At 34.0% G+C, this 24,243-nt stretch overlaps 2 protein-coding genes and 1 long non-coding RNA gene across 11 annotated transcripts; 1 reads left to right on the top strand and 2 right to left on the bottom strand.

Annotated features, from left to right (window-relative positions):
- Positions 1 to 1,752: 1,752 nt before the first annotated feature.
- On the bottom strand, positions 1,753 to 3,942 carry LOC131010114 (F-box/kelch-repeat protein At3g06240-like). Of its 3 annotated transcripts, none has more exons than XM_057937522.1 (2): positions 3,795 to 3,942; positions 1,753 to 3,223 (listed from the first exon to the last, which is right to left on the bottom strand). In XM_057937522.1, the coding sequence occupies exon 2, from the start codon at positions 3,120 to 3,122 to the stop codon at positions 1,821 to 1,823; it is 1,302 nt and encodes a 433-aa protein (XP_057793505.1). In that variant the 5' UTR covers positions 3,123 to 3,223; positions 3,795 to 3,942; the 3' UTR covers positions 1,753 to 1,820. The 3 variants fall into 3 exon arrangements, with proteins under 3 accessions (XP_057793505.1, XP_057793504.1, XP_057793506.1); XM_057937521.1 differs by having other exon boundaries at positions 1,753 to 3,233; positions 3,795 to 3,935; XM_057937523.1 differs by having other exon boundaries at positions 1,753 to 3,220; positions 3,795 to 3,932.
- A 3,835-nt stretch (positions 3,943 to 7,777) lies between these two features.
- LOC131010113 (putative F-box protein At2g02030) lies at positions 7,778 to 16,464 on the bottom strand. Of its 6 annotated transcripts, none has more exons than XM_057937517.1 (4): positions 16,333 to 16,464; positions 12,510 to 12,781; positions 10,139 to 10,284; positions 7,778 to 9,242 (listed from the first exon to the last, which is right to left on the bottom strand). In XM_057937517.1, the coding sequence occupies exon 4, from the start codon at positions 9,183 to 9,185 to the stop codon at positions 7,878 to 7,880; it is 1,308 nt and encodes a 435-aa protein (XP_057793500.1). In that variant the 5' UTR covers positions 9,186 to 9,242; positions 10,139 to 10,284; positions 12,510 to 12,781; positions 16,333 to 16,464; the 3' UTR covers positions 7,778 to 7,877. The 6 variants fall into 6 exon arrangements, with proteins under 6 accessions (XP_057793500.1, XP_057793502.1, XP_057793498.1 ...); XM_057937519.1 differs by having other exon boundaries at positions 7,778 to 9,283; positions 16,333 to 16,452; XM_057937515.1 differs by having other exon boundaries at positions 7,778 to 9,293; positions 16,333 to 16,400.
- A 496-nt stretch (positions 16,465 to 16,960) lies between these two features.
- On the top strand, positions 16,961 to 19,513 carry LOC131010111 (uncharacterized). 2 transcript variants are annotated; one of them, XR_009096479.1, is made up of 6 exons: positions 17,021 to 17,064; positions 17,142 to 17,265; positions 17,355 to 17,423; positions 18,029 to 18,153; positions 18,224 to 18,374; positions 19,439 to 19,513. It is a non-coding gene; the product is annotated as an uncharacterized LOC131010111 (long non-coding RNA). The 2 variants fall into 2 exon arrangements; XR_009096478.1 differs by having other exon boundaries at positions 16,961 to 17,265.
- The last annotated feature ends 4,730 nt before the right edge of the window (positions 19,514 to 24,243 follow it).

The raw sequence follows: 24,243 nt of genomic DNA, 5'->3' as shown, positions 1-24,243 counted from the left end.
TTTGGGTTTGTGTACAGTTTGGGTTTGCAAGAGGTTTGTTGGAATTAACCGGTTAATTCGGTTAACCGATTAACCGATCCGGTTAACCGGACCGGTTAATCGGTTAACCGAACTGTAATTCAGTTCGGTTTTCGGTTATTAGTTCGACTGTAATTCGGTTCTGGTTAACCGGTAAACCGGTTCGGTTATAACCGAACCGGACCGATTACCAGCCCTAAGTAGCAGCAGCGGCTAGGATTTAGGGAAACTTGAGAGAGACAAACACAACTTTCAATTAAAAATCAATTTCAAATTTAAATGAAATATTTGTAATTATAATAAAATTAAAGATTAATTCATAAATTATACTACTTTTTATTTTCTTTTTCTTTAACTTCTTTTTTTTTTAATTGTGAAATTCGACTAATTATAAAATATTTGATATGCATATCAATTTAATCATGACAAGACCTTTAATTTGATATATGTCATGCAAATATTGAATTTTAAATGTAAAATTATATTTATTTAAATATTAAAACTTAAGAAAATTTTCTCTCGTCTTTCCGCTCTTTATGTTTAATAAATCTATTTTAATTCTTTTTTATTTTATTTTTATATGTTTCTTTAAACTTATGTTATAATTTTTTTTCTTTTTCACAATATCAATTTTTAGATTGTGAATTCTTCTTTATTTTTTTATATTAAACTGAAATATATTTAGCAAGGAGTAGTATTTTTTTATATAATAATAATAATTGAATTTGTATCAACTGTATATAATAATTGAATTTGTATCAACTTTATATATAATGAAATATAAAAATATTTTCCTAGTATAGATAAAATTACGTACTAATACATAGAACTTCTATAAATTAATTAATACCTAAATACCGTGAATTTTTTTATTTATTTTAGAGAGACATTAATTAATCAATAAATTAATAATTTATTAATTAAAAAAGACATTTTATATTTAATGAATTTAAATTTAATTACATAGAAATTCAACGAACATAGATTCAATCCAATTGGTGTCAATCATCTATCGGATTATCTTAGGGAAAATAAAGTATTAAGAATGAAGCTTAAGATGATGCATACAATTAGATCCAATATGGGAGCTAGGCTCCCAAAGGTAAGGCCTAAGGGGGTAAAAATAAAAGATTATTATAATTTCTACCATTACTTGTGTTCTTAAAGATGTCTTATGTATTATCAATTATCTCAAAAAAATAATCATTCATCCAATGAACTAGTTTTATCTTTGCCCCTATTTTTTATTTTTGGTGGACTAATAATTAAATATCATTTTAAAATCACATATAAATAGAGATATGTAAAGTATACATACTCAAAATTAAGGGGAGGCCTCAAAGTGGTGAAATAGTTGTGATTGAGCTTGAGACTAATAAGTAATAAGTACTAATAAATGATGGGCTGAGACTATCCGTTTGCTTATCATTATATTTAATTCCGAAAAGTGATGAAATAGTTATGTGATAGAGCTTCGTTTTTATATTGATAGTAATTATTTTCTAAACTAACAAATCCAACTGCATGAACTTACAAATAAAACAATGCATAGAAAGAACTTTGCTTCTCTCTGTTTTTACGAGCAATGAAATTCCCCAGTATCATAACAAAAGAACAAGGCCTCTCAAAAAACAATAACGAAAGAACAAGGAAGCTTAGATATTAAAAAAATAAAAACAAAAAGATGAAATTTATAACCCCGACATTAAAAGCACACATAATAAGCCCCATTCATCAACATGAAACATAGGTTTCATCTACTGCAAAAGCACTGCAGATTTGCGTTCTTCAAATACAAACGATCAGAATGAGAAAAGATTGTCCATTTTCAAACTTTTGAGCGAAAGAAAACTTGGAGTGAGAAGGATTGAGTAAACAGGATCAGAATTTGGATCTTCATCTGAATCTTCATCTGGGAAGTGAAGTGGTTCAGCAATAAAAGTCTTGCTGGAGTAGTAGACGAGTTGTGAGCTTTCTCGTAACATCAAAATGTCGCCATTTTTGACAACTTTGAGAGGGTAAACAAGTTCAGACCCATCCATAAGAAGATCTTCATTTATGTAGATGACATGCTCTTTTGTCCAAGATTTGTTGATCCCATATTCCTTCATCAACCATATAACAGTCTCACCATCTTCCCCAGTGTTATCACATAAACACAAGCAATCCCCCAAAGTAGACAAGCCTGCGAGGAGATCATGGCTTTCATCATAAATGGGAGGAGTAGAAAAGGTGCGAAAACGTTCTTCTTCAAGATCAAAGCAAGAAATCCACAGTTTGCTATAAGAATCTGATACTATCCAGTGAAGAGTACCATTAAGAAACACGCAAGAGGTACGCTCACTATACTCAAACGGGGCACCAGATTCGACATGTCTCCAAGATCCTGTTCCAAGAGTGTGAACATGACACACAGATTTAGGAATGATCCTCCTCCCTCCTTGATCAGTGACAAAGCCATGGGAAATCCGAACCACCTTATGTTTTCCAGTTATTTTGCTCACTCCAAATCCGTAGGTGACAGATTGATGATCATCGTAGACAGGCTCCTCGAGAATTTCAGGATCTACCTCATCTTCCTCATCTTCTGGACAGGGTTGGATTAATTCTTCAGGGAAATGAACCTCGACATATTCACGGGTGATCGGATTGCATACATAATGAACTTCAGACTGCTTGGATAGAAAAAGCAAGCCATTAGCAGAACCCATTATTTCTACTCTGTGAGGGAAATAAAATCTGGTCAGCTGGTTGTACTGAAGATCGCGTTGCTTAAGATTGTGATCATCTTCAAATTCGTAAACTGTGCACAAACTTTGCCTATCAACCATGGTGTGGGATTCACAACGCGTCTCTCTACGTACATATTCATATTCAAAAAACGAGAACGGATTATGTGTCCAAAATGGTGTCAAGACAACCAGAGTGGGGACCGATTCAGCATGATGGGAACTGACAAACTCATCAGTCTCAAGCAGATGGAGCCATGGTTTGCAAACACACTTGCTTCGTGCAATGGTTCGAATAGGGAGTCTTGAAAGGATATTAATAATGACTTCTGATGGTAGATATGTGAAGAAATCCCGTTTCATTTTTCGTTTCATTTCTGGATAGACTATAGAGGGCTTCCGGCGTTCACCAACTTGAGACTTCTCCTTGTGTAGGATTTGAAAATGGGCACAGAGGCTTCCAGTGGATCATTCTACTGCAAGAAACTGATCCCAATAAGAGAGATTAAGAGCATTCTCAAACTTTTCCAACTAAAATTATCCAATATGCACCCTAAAACGACGTCATTTTACCTACTAAACAGCGTAGTGTCATAATTGTAACGTTTTAAATATTGTGTGCTAATTGTGAATTCAAGTAAATTTATCTTGTTTCCAGCAATAATAAGAAAGTTGTCTGCAAAACTTATCCCCAATTCTTCAGTATATATCCCTAAAAGAACAGACAGCAGTATTAGAATGTTAGTCTAAGAAATACAACCTTATGTTTGATAGGATACCAGAATTCGTAACATCAATAGGGATAGGGGTTTCGCCAGATACCGAATCAAACTTAGGCGTAATAAGTAACCCCAATCGATTAAATGAGAATTTGCGACATTTGTTACGCAATCCTCTTCACACAACACCAACAAAAGGAATAGACGAAAGAATATAAGAAACAAGTATAGAATCCAGAATCATATAACTCAGAAAAGGAGCACATTTTCGGAAGAAAAAAAATTGAAGGAGCAAAGTTGCGAGACGTAACGAGACAAGCTAGCTTACCTTCTCCGCCGTGAATTCACATGACCAATGAGTTAGGTTGGTGGTGGTGGCGCCGCCGTGAATCAACTCGTGTGTAGCGGTTGTAGTTGTGACTTGCCACTGGTGAGTGAAGTGACAGACTGACAGCCGCAACCGGGTAGATTCTAGGGTTATTTGTAGTAACTTTTAACAATTAAAACTTTTACTTATTAATTGAGTCAATTTATCTATTATCTTCTTTATAATACCATTAAGCCTTAACTTACATGCAGGGGCGGAGCTAGGGGTGGGGCAGGGGGGTTACTGGGCCCCCCTGGGATTTTAAAAAATAATAGGGGTATTTTCGTATTTTTATATTAAAAATAAAAAATATATATTTTATCTACATTATTATTATGTTGAGCTATTTTAAACTGTAATTGGTATGCAATATTTAGAGTTAAGACGTTTTGAAGAAGTGAGTACATAATTAATTTATACATATCATGATTGGATTGGATTCTAGAGATTTATTTTTTTAATTTGATATTGAAAGTTACTTTGTCTTACAAAGTTTTATGAGATTTTTGCAAATAAAATCACAAACTATTTCAAATTTGTAATTTTAACGTGACTTTTGACTGTGGCGAATTAAATCACTATTTTTTCAATTTTTTCAATTACGTCCCCTATTTTTTTTCGATCGTCAAAGTGTTGAATTGCAACTTACGTGAATTAGTAAAAACGACGTCGTTTTTGTGAGGCCTAAACGACGTCGTTTCGTACAATTTCAATTAATTTTTTTTTCCAAATTAGAAAGAGACTGCATCTTGTATTTGCACCATAATTTTCAAAATGTAGTAATTTTATTGCAAAATACATCGTAACATGAATATTACATGGAGAAATAATTCACACAAACTTCAAGTTAACAATTCGACAATCGAAAAAATTGAGGGATGGAATTTCAAAAATTAAAAAAGATGAGTGATTTACTTCGCCACACTTTCAAAGTTACGTTAAAAAAATTTTGGACCCCCCTGAATCGAAAGTCTGGCTCCGCCCCTGCTTACATGCATACTTAGAATCGCTCCATTTCAAAAACTTACCATATATATTCTTCATCATTTATCAATTAATTAACTATTATATTCCATATAAAAATTCATTAATCTTAATAAATATAATTAATTGTAGATATATATATATTATATTAACATTACATATAATCTAAATTAATAATTTTTATTATTTATTTTATCTCGATAAAAATTAGATTTACATGTCTGACAAGAAAAAAAAATTATAATTTATATACGATAAATGTTTTTAATTAAATGTTACTCCCTCCGTCCCGCTAAAGTTGGCTACATTTCTATTTTGGGTGTTCCACTAAAGTTGGTCACTTTCTAAAAATGGCAAAAGTTTACTTTAATTAAGTCAACAATTACTCACTAATTTGGTCAACAATTGTAGGCCACTTTATAAAAATGCCAAAATTACTTTAATTAAGTCAACAATTACTCACTAATTTGGTCAACAATTGTAGGCCACACTCTATTAAAACATATAACACTCAATTTCTTAATTTCCGTGTCGAAACGAATGTAGCCAACTTTAGCGGGACGGAGGGAGTAGTAATTAGATGTATATTTTTCAATATATTATATTGTATGAATTAATTTATATATATAGTATTTATATTCTTAATTTTCAATAAAATGATTGATTTTTTTAGAATTACAAGAGGGTATCTAATATAATAATCTAATAAGCAACCCGCACGCAAGCGGGACCTCTACAGCACAAAAAGGTGGGAAAACAACCGCACGCAGGCGGAACCACTACCCACACAAAATGAATTTTAAATTGGGTTTGACTTGAGACATGCACGTGTATTTAAATTATAAACGAGTCCGATCATTGATTTACATGTTTGCATAATAAACACAAATTCTATCAAATGAATACTTTAAAATAAAATCTTATTTTACGTCTATCAAAATAATTAAAATTTTATTTTTAATTTTTTACAAAATATATCCATAAATTTTATCTGTATCGTGAAGAAAAATATATTTTTCATATCTAAAAACTTTATTTGTTTTCGTATCGTCCATAATAATAATAATAATAATAAATTATGAAATTAGTAATGCATAAATGAAGAATTTAGATAAAGAACAATAAATGATATGATGTTAAAATATAGTATTTGAAATCTTTAATCATCTATCAAATTTATAATAATCTCAATCGGGTGAAGAATTCATATAAATCACCTCATTTCACATTGATTTTTTTTATAAGATTTCACCAAAATAAATCCTATACACGAAGAAGTTCTTGCTCTCCAAATTAAAATTTACATTTAATTGGCGGTATGATTGAGATTAATAGAATTCGAATTGCTTTGTCAATTCAATTTGACCAAATTTATTTAATTGTACACATAATTTAATTAATTTAATTTTAAAAAATAAATTGGTGTGATTAAGTAAATCATTTATTCAATTTCATTTAGTTATAAAATAATATATATTTGTATTTATTTCTAAAAATAAAATTTGGATACACATTGATTTTTGAAAATTTATCAATCAAATTACTAAATAAATTAATACAACTTGAATCTCGAATCAAGTTTCTTAAGCTTCATATGAGATGATTTTCAAAACTTAGTTATGGTATTTCAAACTTCATATGAGATAATGTTCACAACTCAATTTTGTTCTTTGCAACTTTTGAACGGGGTGGTGCTCGAAACTCATTTATGATATTTCAAACTGCACATGAAATAATGCACAAGCATTTGTCTAGATTTTTCAAGTTGCATACAATATATATGTTTAGAAGTAGTTATGATCCTACAAGCTTAAGATGATAATGATCTTTAAAGCTGCACATGAGATAATTTTTGTAACGTAGTTATGGTCATTAAAAGTTCAAATGAGATGATACTCACAAGTTAAATTTGTTATTTCAAACTCCAAACGATATGATTCTCGGAACCCAATTATAATATTTGAAGCTAATAATGCATAAAATTTTGGGCAAATTTTTTTCAAGTTCCATACAAAATAATGTTTACAAGTTAGTTATGATGTTGAAAGCTCCAAATCATACAATCTCACAAGTCAACTTTGAGTTTTAAAGCTCCAAATAGTGGTGTTAAAAAAATTGACGTATAAAAACTCATTTTTTGTATTTTAAGGTATACACGAGATGATGCTCAAAAGTCTAGTGTTCAAACGTTAGATATCGTCTTTCAGGCGTTAGATGATGCTATGATCCTACATAGTTTAGACAAGATGATGCTCAGATGAAGAAAATCTTCAATCTTATATCGACATTTTTCAGAACATTATTAAATAAAAATTTATATAAAAATAATATTTATTATTATAATAAAAAGTTAACATTTAATCAAAAAATATGGTTCAGATTAATATAATTTCAATTATATTACCTCAAATTAAATTAATTTAAAAATAATTTATTATATAAAATAATATCATATAATTTAAATAATAATACAAAATAATAACTCGCGAATTTCGACGGGTTACACACTAGTTTATCTATAAATACTGAAAGGTAAATTTAAATATTAATTAAATTAATAATTATAATGTGTTGCTTAAATATGTGTGGTGTATTACAATAGTCCCTATGCATCAGAGATGTGATGTATGTACATAGTAATTGTATACTCTGTGGGTCAAAATAATGGACTAGATTATCTCTTTATTGATTATCAAAAATCAATTCCAGAAAGAGATCTATAGTTCTACGACTGAGCTTCCTTTTTATATTGAAAGTAATGTACAAAATTTTTACTATAACAATTTAACAAATCCAACTGCATGATCTTACAAATAAACAATGTTCAGAAACTGTTTCTCTCTGTTTTACGAGTAATATGACTCCCTATTTTTCTTTTCCTAGTCAATACAACTCCCTGATTTCCTAACAAAAGAAAAAGGAATATTACATACTTAAGGAAAAGAAAAAACAAATGAAACTTGCAAACCTCAAACATGAAAATCACATATACATCAACATATACTTAGGTTTCATCTACTGCAAAAGCAATGCAGATTTGCTTTCTTGAAATACAAACAATCAAAATGAGATAACATTCTCCATTTTCAAACTTTTGAGTGAAAGAAAACTGGGAGTGAAAAGGATCGAGTAAAGTTCACCATCTACTACACCAGAGAGACTAATTTCATGAGCAGTTTGAGTCTTGTTGGAGTAGTAGATGAGTTCGTCCCCGTCATCTAGTGACATCAAAATGTCACCATCTTTGAAAACTTTGATAGGACAAATAGAGCTAGAGCCTTCAATATTAGGATATTCCTTTATGTTGAAGACATATTCCCTTGTCCAAGATTCGTCAACTCCATATTCTTTCATCAGCCATATAACAGTTTCATCTTCCTCAGTGTGATAACATAAGCACAGGCAATCCCCCAAAACCGACAAGCCCACAATAAGTGCGTCGCATTCTTCATAAAGGAGAGGAGTAGGAAAGATGCTAAAACGTTCTGTTTCAAGATCAAAGCACGAAATCCAAAGGTCGCTAACAGCATCCGATACTATCCAGTGAAGATTACCATTAAGAAATACACAAGTGGCATCAGTACTATACTGGAACGGGGCACTAGATTCAACACGTCTCCAAGATCCTGTTCCAAGAGTGTGAACATGACACTCAAATATAGGAACGATCCTCCTCCCTCCAGGAGCAGTGACACGACCATGGAAAATCCGCACCACCTTATGTTGGCCAGTTATTTTGCTCGCTCCAAATCCATAAGTTGCAGGTTGAGGATAACGGGGGAAAAACAACTCAACTTCAGGACAAGTGAATTGGTTTGGAAACAGATGGACTAATTCTTTAGGGCAACGAACCTCAACATACTCACGGGTAATCGGATTACATACATAATGATCTTCACTGTGAGCTTCACTGCGAGGCTTGGATAGAAAAAGCAAGCCATTAGCAGAACCCTTTATTTCTGCACTGTGAGGGAAATCAAAATTGGTCAGTGGGCTGAAGTGATGATCGTGGCGCTCAAGATTTTGGTCATCTTCAAATTCGAAAACTATGCACAAACTTGAGTCTCTCTGTAGGATGACAGGTAGGCTGCGAGTCCTCTCTCCATATTCAGATTCAGAAATTGAGTTCGGACATGGTTTCCATGTTGGTGTCAAGACAGCCAGAGTGGGGACTGATATAGCAAGATGTGAACGGACAAACTCATCAGTCTCAAGCAGATGGAGCCATTGTTTGCAAACACACTTGTATTGTACAATGGTTCGAATGGGAAGGCTTGAAAGGATACTGGTGATGATTTGTGATGGTAGATATGTGAGGAAATCTTGTTTCCTTTGTCGTTTCATTTCTGGATAGAGGGCTTCTGGCATACACCACTTGAGACTTCTTATCCTCTATGATTTAAACGATGGGCACAGAGAGGCTTCCTGTGGATGATTCAACCAAGGTCTCGACTTAAGACATTTTACTGCAAGAAACTGATCCCATAAGAGGGATTCACAACATTCTCAAAATTTTCCAGCTAAAGTTATCCAATATGCACGCTAAAACCACGTCATTTTACCTATTAAACAACATTATTTTATTCTTAAAAAAACTGGGGATGTTATAAAGAAAGTGTTATAACTGCAATGTAGTAAACATTGTGTTACTTTGGGATTGTGTAAGAGGGATCTACTGGCTTCAGTCCATAGAATGTGCTTCAGAATAAATTTGGTCAGAATATCCAGATCAATGTAATCTGCAAATTTATCCCAACTTCATCATTTATCTATCATAAAGAATAGACAACATTATTAGAATGTTAATCTAAGAAGTTCAACCTTACGTTTGATATTATAGCAGAGTTCAACTGGAACTTCCAACACCAGAACACTTCTAGAGTATGAATTTTGGCAAAAACCGAATCATAATTTGGCGTAATAAGTAACCCTAAAAAAGCTTTTTTCATTCTTTTTACAATTCTCGCTTTCTTTCCTCTTCTTCTTCTTCTTCTTCTTCTTTTTTTTTTTTTGCTTTTACATTCTTGTTGAACATATTTAGCCACTGTTGCGTTTGATTTGGTAAGAAATAAGAAAAACGAATCATATGAAATTCAGTGTATATTAATTAATGCTATAAATCAATTTTCTTTCCCTGGTAGCAAATGAAATGGATAAAAAATTATGCTTTCATAATTTTTAGTAAAATAAAATCAAATTATGTACTATGTCAAAGTCGCAAAGAATAGTTATGTACTTAGTTTCCACAAACAAATGACATGAATTATTAACCAGAGGGAGAGGGAGATACATATAGAAACAACTTGAAATCGGGAGGGTACCAGAGTATGATATGAGCTGCTTTATGTGAAATGCGCGTTCGTAGGTTCGCTTGATCATGGCATAGCTGGTGTTCTCCTTCAGAGTATTCATCAATATGTGCTGCTAAAGGGACAGGAGCTACTGTAGCTACGGGTCACGTTGACATCTGCCCCAGAACGGAACAATCCACTATATTAATTAGCTCGTGCATGTTGTAACAAAAGAAATAATGGTAATCGAATATAAATCTTTCCCATCCACTTAGCATGTGGACAAACTTCACATTACGATCACAAACACCCAACACATTTACAAAAATGAATCCTTTTCTATTTCTATAGCAAGGGACATCAGAGGTATCGTAACTGGTATATACATATCATCTAAAGCACCTAAGCATCCCTAAAAAACAAATCCTATATAATTAGCATGTACTATCACAGACTTAGTAAATTAATTGCATAATAGCTAGCATTAGTATAAGTACCATAAAAGGTTTCCATTGTTCAATAGTTTCATCTTTAGGCACGGGCATTGGGGTTACTAACTAGAGATGTTGGAGCCCGCAATAAAACATATAATACTAAATAAAAAAACTACGACTTATGGTATTTCCGAAACGTCTAAAACTTCACAATGAGGTTCTTAGTGTGGTGTGCTAAGATTACCAAAAAAGAGGCAACTTTCCCCTCAACTCCAACATGTTTGGTTGGAACTAAACCTCCAACGTGTTTTAAAAGTTAGCATTGCTATAACTCGATTCAAATACTCAACTTTTTTAGGGACCTTTTCAATAATGTTATACTTACGCTGCCTACTAAATGCTCTTGTACTAGGTAAAATGTGTTTATAATGGTGGTGACCCATCATCATAAGAACAAGAAGGTATCCGCGTATAAAGAGAAGGGTTATAATAACTAAAATAGTCTTGCATCTTCTATCATCCATGACATGTGTTTTGCAGTTTTCACAACATAGTACAATTCAACATTAAATAAGAGCATGAATAATTTAACAAACCAGCAGCATCATTCACAAGAATGTCTATTAAAGCTAGCATGATATGCAATAATTATTGAAGCATGAACATTGGTGAAATTAATGAAACAGAACATGACCATAAATGAAATGCAATCTGTAGAATCTAAACAAAACATGTACAAACATTTGTGCTGCTATGCATGCTATTTTATCATTTTACATATGTTTGCTACTAATCTCATCATCAAGAACTACCAAACTAATTGTTTTAAGTTACATTTCAAATATTTGTTGTAAAAATTGGTATATAGTGCATGTATAGCGCCATAACTATAAACAACGTGAGAATATGGACCACCCTACAAAAACCACCATCCTGATGTGCCGCAAACATAATTCACACACAACACAGAGGGCATTACCCCAGAGTCAGTTATATAATCTTCTACCATGTGATGCGTTTTTTTCCCTAGCTCCCAGATACATTTTGTGTCTGGAGCAGCCTCTTGTTTAACTGCATTAATGGATGTGATATTGTGTTGAACCAACCCGACTCAACTTAAACAAGAGGGCAGCATTTGCTTCAAGCATCTCGAAATAAAATAGCATGAGTCGCAGTTTATTCACAAATTCTACTGGAGACAATATACATATAGACTCTATAGTTTTACAGGATAATATAAAGAATGAGGACAAGTAACATTGAGAACAACTTACAAGATTGGCATTTTGATATCAACTTATATGTTACTATAGTTACCTAGAGGCCATTTCAAAATAAACTATCAGTAAGCACATTTCATTGGTGGCACAGACCTCTGTATTAAGCACAATCATACAACAATAAATAACAAATTACCGAATATATGACAACAGCCACAGTAAATAACACATTACATGTCTCCACTGATTTATTTTTCAGCTATCCCCAAATCCAAATTTCCAAACACAGACTGCTGTTACAATTTTTGAGTACTGGAACGACCACCATGTAGCTTAACAGCCATAGTCGACTACTACACTACAAGCTACAAAAACATCCATTAACAACAATGACACGATTTAACAGAACACAAAGGCGACAAAAATCCAATAATCTGCACAAGAATTACTAACAGATACACGAAGCTCTTTTTGCTTACATTTTCATACATACAATGTTCAACTATTAAATACGCAAATTCGCGAAATCAAAACTGTGACAGCTAAACACGTAATCAACAATAAAATTTTGTGGAGTTAACTGGATGAGAGAGAGAGAGAGAGAGAGGGTGTAGGCGAGACGAATGGTTTTGTTTTGGAGAAAAATCACAAAAGTACCCTGCCAACGAAAATTGAATCTATCTTTCACAATGCCGTGACACTAGCAATTAATTTCACCTACCTAGAAAGCTTGAGATGCAAACATACCGGTTCCTCGATAGTGGCGAAAGTGCGGGAAATTAGTGAGATGATCTTTCCCCGAAGAAGCAGCTTTGATCCTGTTCGCGGCGAGCTCGCTACCATGGCGGAATTGGGTGACTAAACTGACGGAGAAACCCTAAGCAATTGATGGATGTTTTGTGGCAGGAGAAGATCAGAAATCGATGGGTAATGTGGAAGGATAGATCAAATTTGCAAGAAGTGTGTTTTAAATAAATTTAATTAAAATAATATAAATGAAAATTGAAAAAAAAAATAGTCTATTATATAATAGGATTAAGCTTTAACCTATGTGGCATATCTAAAATCTCACCATTTCAAAATTTACCATATATAAATATATAATCTTCATCATTTATTAATTAATTAACTATTACATTCTATATAAAGATTCATTAATCATAATAAATATAATTAATAATAAATGTATATATATAATAATAATAACATTACATATAATCTAAATTAATAAATTTTATTATTTATTTTTTCTAAATAAAAATTATATTTATATGTCTGATAAGAAAAAAATTATAATCTATACACGATAAATTATTTTAATTGAATGTTAGTGATTAGATGTATATTTGTTATTAATTTTATATTTCTCAATAGCGTACATATTATATGTATATGTTGCAATATATTATAGTGTGTGTGTGTGTATATATATATATAATATTTATATTCTTAATTTCAATAAAATTAATTTTAAATTAAGTTTGAATTGAGACATGCACGTATATGTAAATTATAAACGGGTCCGTTCATTGATTTACATGTTTGTATAATAAGGAACAAATTCTATAAACTGATTAATTTAAGACAAAATCTTATTTTATGTCTATCAAAATAATTAAAATTTTATTTTTATTTTTTATAAAATAAATCCATACATTTTATTTATATAGGAAAGAAAATTATATTTTTCATTTCTGCAAACTTTATTTGTTTTTGTTCGTCCATTACTATAATAATAATAATAATAATAATAATAATATATTCTATAATACGATTAGACCTTAGCCTACGTGGCAGGCCTCAAATTCTTTCTTTTCAATTTCAATCTCCAACGTGGCATTTGAGAATCCAATCTATATATTCTCATTCTCACTTTTAAAACAAAAGTCACGCCTCCCTCTTCCTCACCCCATCGCCGTCGTCCCTGAATCCGATCGGCGTCGTCTCCCTCTTCACTGTCTCTCTCTTCTCTCAATCCTTTTCTCTCTCTAAAGTCGATTGCACACTCAAATCGAGCCCTAATTCCTCCCTTAAACTTCCCGCCTCTCTCTCCCTCTAAATTCCGGCGTCGCCGCCGTCCTAAGGGCGGCGTTGCTTCGCCTCATCTCTGACTCCCTCTTTCATTCCTTAATTAGTTCGATTTTGTTTCCACTTCTTAAACCCATGAGAATTCTCCATTCGAAGCAATAAATACAAGAGCCCTAAGATTTCTTTTTCCTATAACCCGTTTCCGTTCCTTCTTCTAGACTCCGGCGAAATAGTCGCCGTTGAGCTTGCGGTTCGTCCGCCGCCGAGTCACCGCTGAGCCCTGGAGTTCGTCCACCGTGCTGTCGACCCCTACCCCACCGACGACTTCTCTATTTTGATACCTCCATTTCCGGATCTGCCGTGATTCTTCCTACACCTATGGTAAGTATTAAATTAGTTTCCTAATTTAATAACACGTTTCACTATTTTAAATATAGAATGATTATTATTTTAGAAAGAACAAATTTTGGAAAGAATTTTAACAATGGAAACTTATAACCTAGATTTTTAGCAGAGTTGCTAGAGCAGAGCTTTCAGAGCAGAGCTGCCAGAGCCAGAGCTAACCAGAGCAGAACTTCCAGAGCAGAGGGCTAGAGCCAAGTTGCCAGAGTAGAGATGCCAGAGCATAGAGGCCAGAGCCAGAGCTAGCCAGAGCAGAGTTGCCAGAGCAAAGCTTCCAGAGGAGAGCTGTCAGAGCAGAGTTGACATAGCAGAGCTTCCAGAGCAGAGCTGCCAGAGCCAGAGCAAACCATAGCAGAGATTCCAGAGCTAAGTTATTAAAGTCAGAGCCAGAGCCAAGTCGCCAGATCCAGAGTCAGAGCTAAGTCATTAGAGTCAGAGCCAGAGCCAAATCGCCAGATTAGGCCTTAGTTAATTGCATACCTACATTTTTAATCCACGCTTTTCCGATATTTATAAGTTTTAATTGCATACCTAGATTTTTAGCTATAAATTCCTTAGTTAATAATGATTTACGCTTCATCGTGTTTTTTCAGCCAACACAAGGTACTTTTGTTCTTCTTTTGTTGTGTTTAGGGAGCAAAGCAAACCTTTTGCTGTGTAATTTTAGTGCTTCGTATTTGAATAAAATTTGATTCTGACTTGTGAAAGATATGTTATAAGCCTTTCGACGGAATATGTAAATTGCAGATGATTGGGTCCATATAATACCATTTTGAGTTGCCAGAGTAAAGCTTCCAGAGCAGAGCTTCCAGAGCAGTGTTGCCATAGCAGAGCTTCTAGAACAGAGCTGCCAGAGCCAGAGCTAACCAGAGCAGAGCTTTCAGAGCAGAGGGTCAAAGCTACGTTGCCAGAACAGAGATGCCAGAGCCAGTGCTAACTAGAGCAGAGCTGACAGAGCCAGAGCTAACCAGAGCAGAGGGCCAGAGCCAAGTTGCCAGAGCAGAGATGCCAGAGCAGAGCTGCCAGAGCAGAGATTCCAGAGCTAAGTCATTAAAGTCAGAGCCAGAGCCAAGTCGCCAGATCCAGAGTCAGAGCTAAGCTATTGGAGCCAGAGCGCGGAGCCACACGCTAGAGACAATTCGCCAGAAGGCGGAGCTACTTAGCAGAGCGGAGCTAAAGAGTAGAAGTCTGCCCCAAGGAAGGAAATCCAGAGCTACTAGACAGAGCGGGATGATGAGGACATAATCCAGCTCTGTAATTAGGGGACAACGACCTGGCAAGTTATAATCTAATAATAGCCTTAATTAGTTTAATGGCGAGCATGCAGAATAGATGACCAGACGAATTTACTACTTTACCCCGACTGTAATGCCTATAAATACCCACGATGATGAAATAAAGCACACGCTCTCTCTTTTACTGCTTTAAGAACTCTTCTATTTCCTTTCTCTCTAGACTTTGAACTAATAAAATTACATATATAAATAAAATATCTAAATTGTTAGAGTTATGTTTGTTAGATAGTTGACAATTGGAGTCATGGTTGAATATAATTTCATATTTGATGATGCTCTCTCAAACTCTAGATGAGATGATGCTCAAAACTCCAGACGAGATGATGCTCTTTCAAGTTTTAGACGAGATGATTCTCTTTCAAGTTTCAGACAAGATGATGCTCAGAAGTTAGAGGTGATCTGTCAAGTTTGCGACGAGCTGATGCCCACAACTTGGTTGGTCTTAAAACTCCAAATGATACGATGTTCGATAAATCAGTTATGGTCTTTTAAATATCAGGCGAGATTATTTTCATAATTAGTTATGCTTTTAGAAGTTCGGAATTATATGATACCTATGTCAAATTTATATGTATTTCTACTCTTTTTTTTCTTACGCGTTAACTTTTTATAAAATTTCATATGAAAATTAATGGGTATTTTTATAATCTCAACAAAATTAATAATTTAATTGCTAAAAGTTGTTGACATTAATATAATTTAAAATGTACTACTAATTTAATTTAATTTAATTAATTATATAAATAATTTACATAAAAAATTATTTTATATAATTATCATAAGAATAACATAAAATATATAAATTACAAGAAAATATGTACCCGTCGAAATTCGACGGGTAATACACTAGTATATATTAAAAGAGAAGTGGGTGGAAATAAATTTAATTTGAAGAGTAAAATTGGAATTGAACAAAAATGCATGATCTACCCTAAACCAAACTGCCGAAATTTTCAATTTAGAAAGAAGAAAAAAAACTGCTCAAAGTTTAATGTTACAATTGTTCTTCCTTTTCTTCTCATTTTATAGATAAAGCATATTTTTTTATTTTCATTAAATTATATTTTGGATAAAATATGAAATATACATCTTCATGAAATGTCATGAAATTACCTTTAATTTGATGCTAATATATATATGGAGTATATAGTATGTAAAAAATAAATTTAAGATGAACAAGCTATCATAATTTAAAATTTACATAATAAATAATGTATATTTCACTACAAAAAAATATTTTTTTACCGAGGAATTAATGTCCCTCGGTAATTACCGAGTATTTTGCGATAATTTTCCGAGAAAAAAGTTTTTTCGAATATTCTCATGATTTACCGAGAGAACACCGAGGGAATACCGAGTGAGTTCAGTACCGAGGGATTCAATCACTCGGTAAAGTTTAAATTTAATTCAAAATTAAAACTGTTAGTTTTACCGAGTATAACATCCCTCGGTAAATTGAATTTATATTGCTTACCTGGTTTCCAACCTACAACGATTTCCCTCCCCCAAATTAGAAGCCCTATTCGAATCGCTGCTGCCGTCCGTCTGCCTCCATTGTTTCCGCCTCCATTTGCGCCGTGAGCTCTCTCCCCCCCCTCTCTCTCTCTCTTTCTCTCTCTCTCTCTCTCATTGCCATCCGCCACATCCTTGTCAGCTTCCTCATTCCACTGTCGTTTTTGCCGTCGCCACCGCCACCGCCGCTCGCCGCCTGTCGCCCGCCACGCGCCGCTGTCGCTGCTTGTTGCTCCCACACCTTAGGAATGTGAAGTGGATGATAGGTTAGGTATTCTTTCCTTTCAAGTTCCAGTTCTGCAGGTGATAAGTTCTAAGCAAACCTTGATGAGGTTTATGCTATCTGTATCCACAGGAATTGGATTCAAAAGTCTGGGATTGAGAAGAACACTGCAGAAATTCTAGCAGCTGAAGAAATTGAACTGTGAGTATTATTCCCCAGAAATCCAAAATGTTCAATAATTTACAGGCTGCCTTCATCTCTCTTTGAAGTCGTTGATCAATTTTGTTCTGCTTTTGCTTCTCCCTCTATGTTTCTGCGACACAAACAAGCCTAATGTGTATATATATATTCAATTTGTAGCATTTGTTTGGTAAATTTGAATTATAAGGTGTGATAGATGGAAACATGCATGTATCTATGAGTATAAATCCTTGAAGAGGTTCCATTAAAGTGGGTGTAGAATGAGGATATCTTCCTACTTTTATTCAGGTGAAGCATTAATGGAGATTCTAGAAGCTCTTAACTATTCCTGCCATAGAATTACAGATTGGTATAGACATTTTGTAAGCCCTTGTGTCAGTTGGTCTCACGTTACTTGCAGAAACGGAAGTGTAGTATTTGTATGGCCGTTATATCTGATATACAATTCAGATAAAGGAAGTTCTAATTCTTTTACATGCAGAGAGAAAAGCAATCAGCAATACTCTAGTTGTGCCACTAGATTCTGTTTCAATGTGCACACTTGTTAATTCTATGGAAGTTTTTTATGATTATAGTGAATTCTTAACATATAAGTGTTTTTCCAGGATCCTCTCTAAATAGCATTTACTTACTGCAAGAGTGGTAGGGTTCACATGGGAGGTCAGGTCTTGTTTGAAGGATCCTCCATTCCGGAATTCATTGCTAGGTGAAATTTGCCAAAAGCCAACAGGTGGGTCAAAACATATCCAACCATGCACCTTATTATGTATTGATACTTATCATCCACCTGAACAAAACAGATTTATTAGGGTGTTGTCAGCAAGCTGAGGCACAGTACTTCTACATAAAGAAAACATTGCCCTCAGAAATTTTCTTGAGGAAGAGGCTGTTTGACTGTACTTCTCCTTTAAATTCAGGCTCCACAGGATCAACAAGAAGAACTGCTTCCGGGTAAGCCAGCTCTTGACCTCTTCCAGGTAGCCGATCATCTGGTAGGGGCATATATCTTTGCCTATTATCTGCCACAGCCATGTAATGAAACCTGGTGGCATGAATAGACATTTGTAAATTATAAAACTCATTGATATATAAGTACATCAAATTCTACGCGTCAATCTTGGAAATTTTTGCTTTTCCTATTCTGAAACTTAATTTATTGCATCAGACCATCTGTTTAACTACTTTGTGTTGCATATATCACCACTATGAAGTCAATTGCAGTTAACTATGTAAATGAGATCTTACTTGTCTTTTCTAAGCATGAATTTTATTTCTCCCAATAACTTGGCTTTCAGTCTCAACTCTTTGCCCCCTCTCTCTAGAATTTATTGAAACCTCACTCTCTCCGCAAATACTGTGAGTGATATTTGTATGGCCGCTAACTTGCAGCGCACTCGTGGACTGGCGAAATTGGGCAAAAGATTAGCTGGCCAGATCCGCTCTCGCGATTCCCTCGCCATTTCTTAGCTCCACTGCAGGTGTGTATGTTGTTGCTGGTGATGTCGATTATTCACCTAATTTTTTTGTTCAGGAATAGTAGTTAGCAATTAATTTGTGGAACGATCATGGGATTGATATAATCGAAGCTGTTTTTCTGCATAAATTTTTACAAGTTGTTGATATCGAGCTTCTCTCCATTCTATTTTCTGGTAGTTTCTTCACAACTGTCTTTTTTGGTTCACCTAATGATTCTATTTAGATCACATGTCATTGTCCAATAATTCTATTTTTTTCATGCTTCTTATCTCTTGAAAATAAGTTATTTACTCCTGCTGAAAATCTGTGAATTTTCTCGGCATTTTAGTTGATGAAACACTCAGTAGGTAAGTTTTGTTGGATATTAATCTTTTGGTGGCCTAACAGCATATGTTGTATGATTAAAAATCAATTTAGATCATTAATCTTTGGTGGAATGAAGATCTATGATAATGGAGGGGAAAAATTGGGTGACAAAATAAAGATGCATGTTTTTTATGTTTGAACACCTCATTATATGTTCTTTTTTATGTTTGTAGTATACCACTCCGCGCTTGACTCGTGAGAAGTGTAGGAAGAAGTCAAGAACAAGAAAAAAGATTGAAAGATTGTGATTGCTTCAGGAGGAGCGCGAGCATACACTCCAGCAGCTTCAGGCGGAGCGTGAGCAGAGAGTTCGATTGGAGGAGTCACTTCGGTTAACTAATGAGATGCTCCAGCAGTTCTTGAGGTCCCACCAGTCGAGGAGTAGTGGCTCAGGAGGTTCTTAGCTTTCGTGTAGTATGTTTGGTACATTTTGATACATTATTATGATATTTCCCTTAGATGTAGTTTATTTAGTACTTTTTATGTTATTGTGTTATTTACATATAAACATATTGTTGGATATTGTCATATTGAACAATGTCGAATGAATTTTAAATTATGTTTAGATTATGTTGTGATTGGATTTATTGATAAACAGGTTGCCGTAACTAGGTACGTAAAAAATAAAAATGAAAAAACATAAAAAAATAGAACTTTACCGAGGAATTGCCGAGGGAAATCTCACTCGGTATATTTAAAAAATATAGCCGTAAATTACCGAGAGCAACACATTTCTCGGTAAAAGGAGAGCATTTACCGAGGGATTACCGAGGGAATTTTCCCTCGGTAAAATGAAGACATAATCCGACGTGCTACGCGACGACACATTACCGAGGCTGAATCCCTCGGTAAATCTCTCGGTAATTTTACCGAGGGAATAATCACTCGGTAAAATTTTTACCGACATTGAAATTATCGACGGAGCGTTTTAATCGGCGATCTCTCGGTAAACGTTTTACCGAGGGAAAATAAGGCAATTACCGAGGGAATATTCCCTCGGTAAAAAAATTATTTTTTGTTGTGTTTTGAGTAGTGAAATTTTACATACTATATACTCCATATAGTATGAAATTTTACATTCATGCATGAAATGAAGTAGGATAATTTTACGCTTTTTAAATTTTATTTTTATTAATAATGATATTTTAAATTTTTTAAATTATGTATTTATATTTATTTTAAAAAAAGATGTGGAGTGTGTAATTTTTTTCTTCATTTTTTACACAAAACACAATTTTATAGTAGATGTAAATGTAATTATAGAATTACATTCAATGCATAGATGTAATTATAACAATTGTACATTGAGATTTATGAAATTTAAAATTTGGTATGACTTAATTAAGTTGTTTTTCGAGTTTACGGCTACAACCTCCCTAATATTTTATCTATAATTTTTTTATTGATAGTTATATATTTCTTTTCAACTTTAGGGCATCTTCAATGGTGCACCAAATTCTATTTTGGTGTACCAAAATCTATTGGTGTACCAGAAAGTAAATACTTATATTAACATAAGTATATATTTGTGCGAACAAATGTATATCTTATGCTTATAAAAATTAAATATTTCTATTAAGGTTCAAGATTTAGTATTCAAGGTTTAGGGTTTAGTTTACAAGGTTTAGGATTTAATTGTTAGGTCCGGAGGGTCTCGAATAGGTGTATGGGGGGAGGGAATACACCTATAGGCTATTTTTCGATCTTAACACAGAGATCAAAACGAAACTCTTCAAACACAAACTCAGACACCTGTTTACTGAAAAGAGTTTTGACCAAAACAGGGTTGACGATTGATACTGAAACCTCTTCAGTAAGGAGTTATTAGTTAAGTCACAAGAACTTAACTAATGCACGTAAGGCTTCAGTCGAGTTTGATAAACAGAGATGTTATTAATCTTACTGACTATCAGAGGATAGATCAGTCATACTGATAACATACGCAGCGAAAAACTTTTTGTTTCGTAATAGCCTTTGAGTTGAGCACGTTGTTAGTCTTAAGTTTCTCTTTGGAATTAATCAGTTTTCAGTTTATGAAAGGAAGAGCACAAGTAAGTAAGTAAATACTGAAAGCTGTAAATAACACGGAGATTTTTACGTAGTTTGGAAAACACTTCATACATCCACGGTCGGTTGATCAGACCAACAACTTCACTCTGTAAGTGCTTACGGGTGCACTGCAAACCGATGCTCGTGCTTACGGGTGCACAACAAACCTAAACGTGTGCTTGCGAGTGTACACAACCGAAACAACTGAAAATCCAATCTTCAGTACCAATACACCTTGTTGGATTTCTCATTCCTAGCACGCACTGGACACTAGGATCTGACGGAGATAGAGTAACTTCCTGAACTCCTTTACAACTCAAACACTCGATTTTATCGGTCGAAGGGATGTTTGAAAACTTGCCAACTAAACTTCAAAGAACAAGTTCTTTGCAGTTAGTTTGACCTAGGCTTTGGATAAACGAGGTTTGCCTAAGGTCTAAGAGAATTTATGTAATCAGCAGTGACTGATTTTTGGCTTTGGAATTTTCTTCTTTGATTCAAACTTTGGAGAGTTTAGGCTTTAGCTGAGAAACAATTTCGACAGAGTTTCAACTTTTGTTGTTGAATCGGTGAAAATTGAAGTGATCCTCGAGCTCTATTTATAGGAGAAGTCTTGAATAGATCCGTTGGCGGAGAAGGTCTTCAATCTTCGAGGTTCAATCATCACTTGGGTTGAGGCTTCAATCTTCGAGGTTCCTTATTTGGTGAGAACGGCTATCTTGAAGAGCAGGAGATGCGACATCTCTGAAAAAGTAATCACCAAGGAGGAATGACCTCTGTAGAGAAAGGACGATCCTGAGATCTCTGCATTTAATGTGGCTGTACTTCTGGAGTGCGTGGCTTCCTTTGAACGTTGCAGGTTCAGTCTGAGGAAGAATGTTTAACTGATACTTGACTTTAGTATCAGTCCGCTGATTCCACATGGTACGCATTAAAAAATCAGTTGAAAACTGATTCTTCGACTGTTGCTTCAGTCGGCAACTTCAGTCTTCAGTCTTCAGAACTACAACTAAACTAGAAAAAGAACTCTAACACTTGAGTTCATGCAGTTCTAGTTTATTACAAAAGAAACCTATTGATTTTGGTATCATCAAAACAAGGATTATAATATTTCATTAAGTTCCCAACATTAGTTTATATAATTAGGATTTAGGGTAGTTTTTAAGGTTTAGAGTTTAGTTTTCAAGGTTTAAGATTTAATTTAATAATACTTTATAATGAATGAAGATAAATACTTATATTAATATAAGTATACATTTTGTGCTAAGAAAAGTACATTTTATACTTATTAAAAGTAATTATAATCTTAATAAAAAAATTATTATTCATAAGAAGAAATGTAATATTTCAAAATTATTACTTTTTTCACGAAAATAGTTAATTTTATTCATGAAAACTTATCATTTTAATTATTTGGTTAAGTAATTATGATTGTAAGGAAAAATAACCATTGATATGAGTAAAGGTATGAAAACAGAATGTAAAAAATAGTAAAAAAGTAAAAAAAAAAAAAGTTGAAAATAAAAAATTAAAGGAGAAAATAAGCAAAAAGGAAGAAGAAACAAAAAAGCAAAAAATGAACAAATAAAAGGAATAAAAAAATAAGCAAAAGAAAATGAAAATGGAAAAAAAATGTGGGGGAAAGAGGTTTCAAACTCTTGACCTTTGAGAAGACAAAGGGGAACACCAACCACTGCACCACATGATAATTTGGATTTCATTTAGCGAATCTACTATATAAAAGACAACCTGTAATATAAATGTGCACCGCCGCATCGCACACAAGACCAACTCAACTATTAGAAAGCTTCTCCTTCTTTTACTCATCTTTTGGACCTAAGTGTTTTGGTCCTCACTAGTTTTAACTGAAGTAGCAAAGACTGAAGATCAGCTGATTAAAGATCGAAGACTGAAGGCAGTTTTAATGAAGCATATTGAACAAACCAACCGAAGGACGCACCCTAACTGAAAGTCATCAGTCACCAGTCAGAGATACTCAAGCAATTTATGTCATCATCAAACTGAAATACCAGTCGACTATCTGCATCGGACTGAAGTAAAGAGTATCGATCAGACACGCCGCATTAAATGCTCTAGTACAACATCATTAAATGCCGAAGATTTGAAGATCGTCCTTGCAAGAACCAGAGCTTCTCTTTTAGTGTAAAAGCTGCAAAAGCGCCATACTTCGATGACAAGACAATTCAAATATTTACTACATGGAGTATCTGAAGATTGCCACCTCAGCCCAAGAAGTGACATCATCTCACAACGGTAGAAATCCTGAAGACCATCTCTCCAATGGATCTATTCAAGACTTCGCCTATAAATAGAGCTTGAGGAATGCCTTCAATCTTCACCGATTTGAAGACATACGCTGAAGCTCTATCAAATTTACGAGCCAGCATTTTCTTCGATAGAATTTTGAATCGAAGAATAGAGCAATTAATTGTTGTAAAATCAGTCTAGCTAATTACCTAAACTCTCTTAGATTACTAGGCATCTCTTATTTTATCTTTAGCCTAGAATAGATTACTTGAGAGCCTATTCTCAGTAGTCTTAGTTGGAAGAGTCCAAACCCCTTTTCAACCGAGAGAAAATAGTGTTTGAGTGGTTGTTTAGTACCAGGTAAACTAAACAGATCGGTTCCTTGGCACCCGGTAAGCCAAGAGGGAGTTCAGACCAGGGTTCTGACACCAGAGATATTGGCGAAGCGTTGATAGGGCACGAGTGTGTCTAAGCGTGCTAAGAGTGAGCGAGAAATCTAACTCAGAGTGGGTTGGTAGGTTTGCTGTGCACATATATGCATTAGCCCAAAGTGTTTGTCAAACTAATCATCTGGCAGTGGAGTAGGAATGTTGTTTCCGAACCACGTAAAAATTCTTGTGTTCTTTATCTGCTTTCAGTTATTTCTTTATCTGTGCTAAAA

The sequence above is a fragment of the Salvia miltiorrhiza genome, chromosome 2 (assembly GCF_028751815.1).
Source record: "Salvia miltiorrhiza cultivar Shanhuang (shh) chromosome 2, IMPLAD_Smil_shh, whole genome shotgun sequence".
Classification (NCBI taxonomy): domain Eukaryota; kingdom Viridiplantae; phylum Streptophyta; class Magnoliopsida; order Lamiales; family Lamiaceae; genus Salvia; species Salvia miltiorrhiza.
This window is presented reverse-complemented; position numbering and strand designations above follow the sequence as displayed.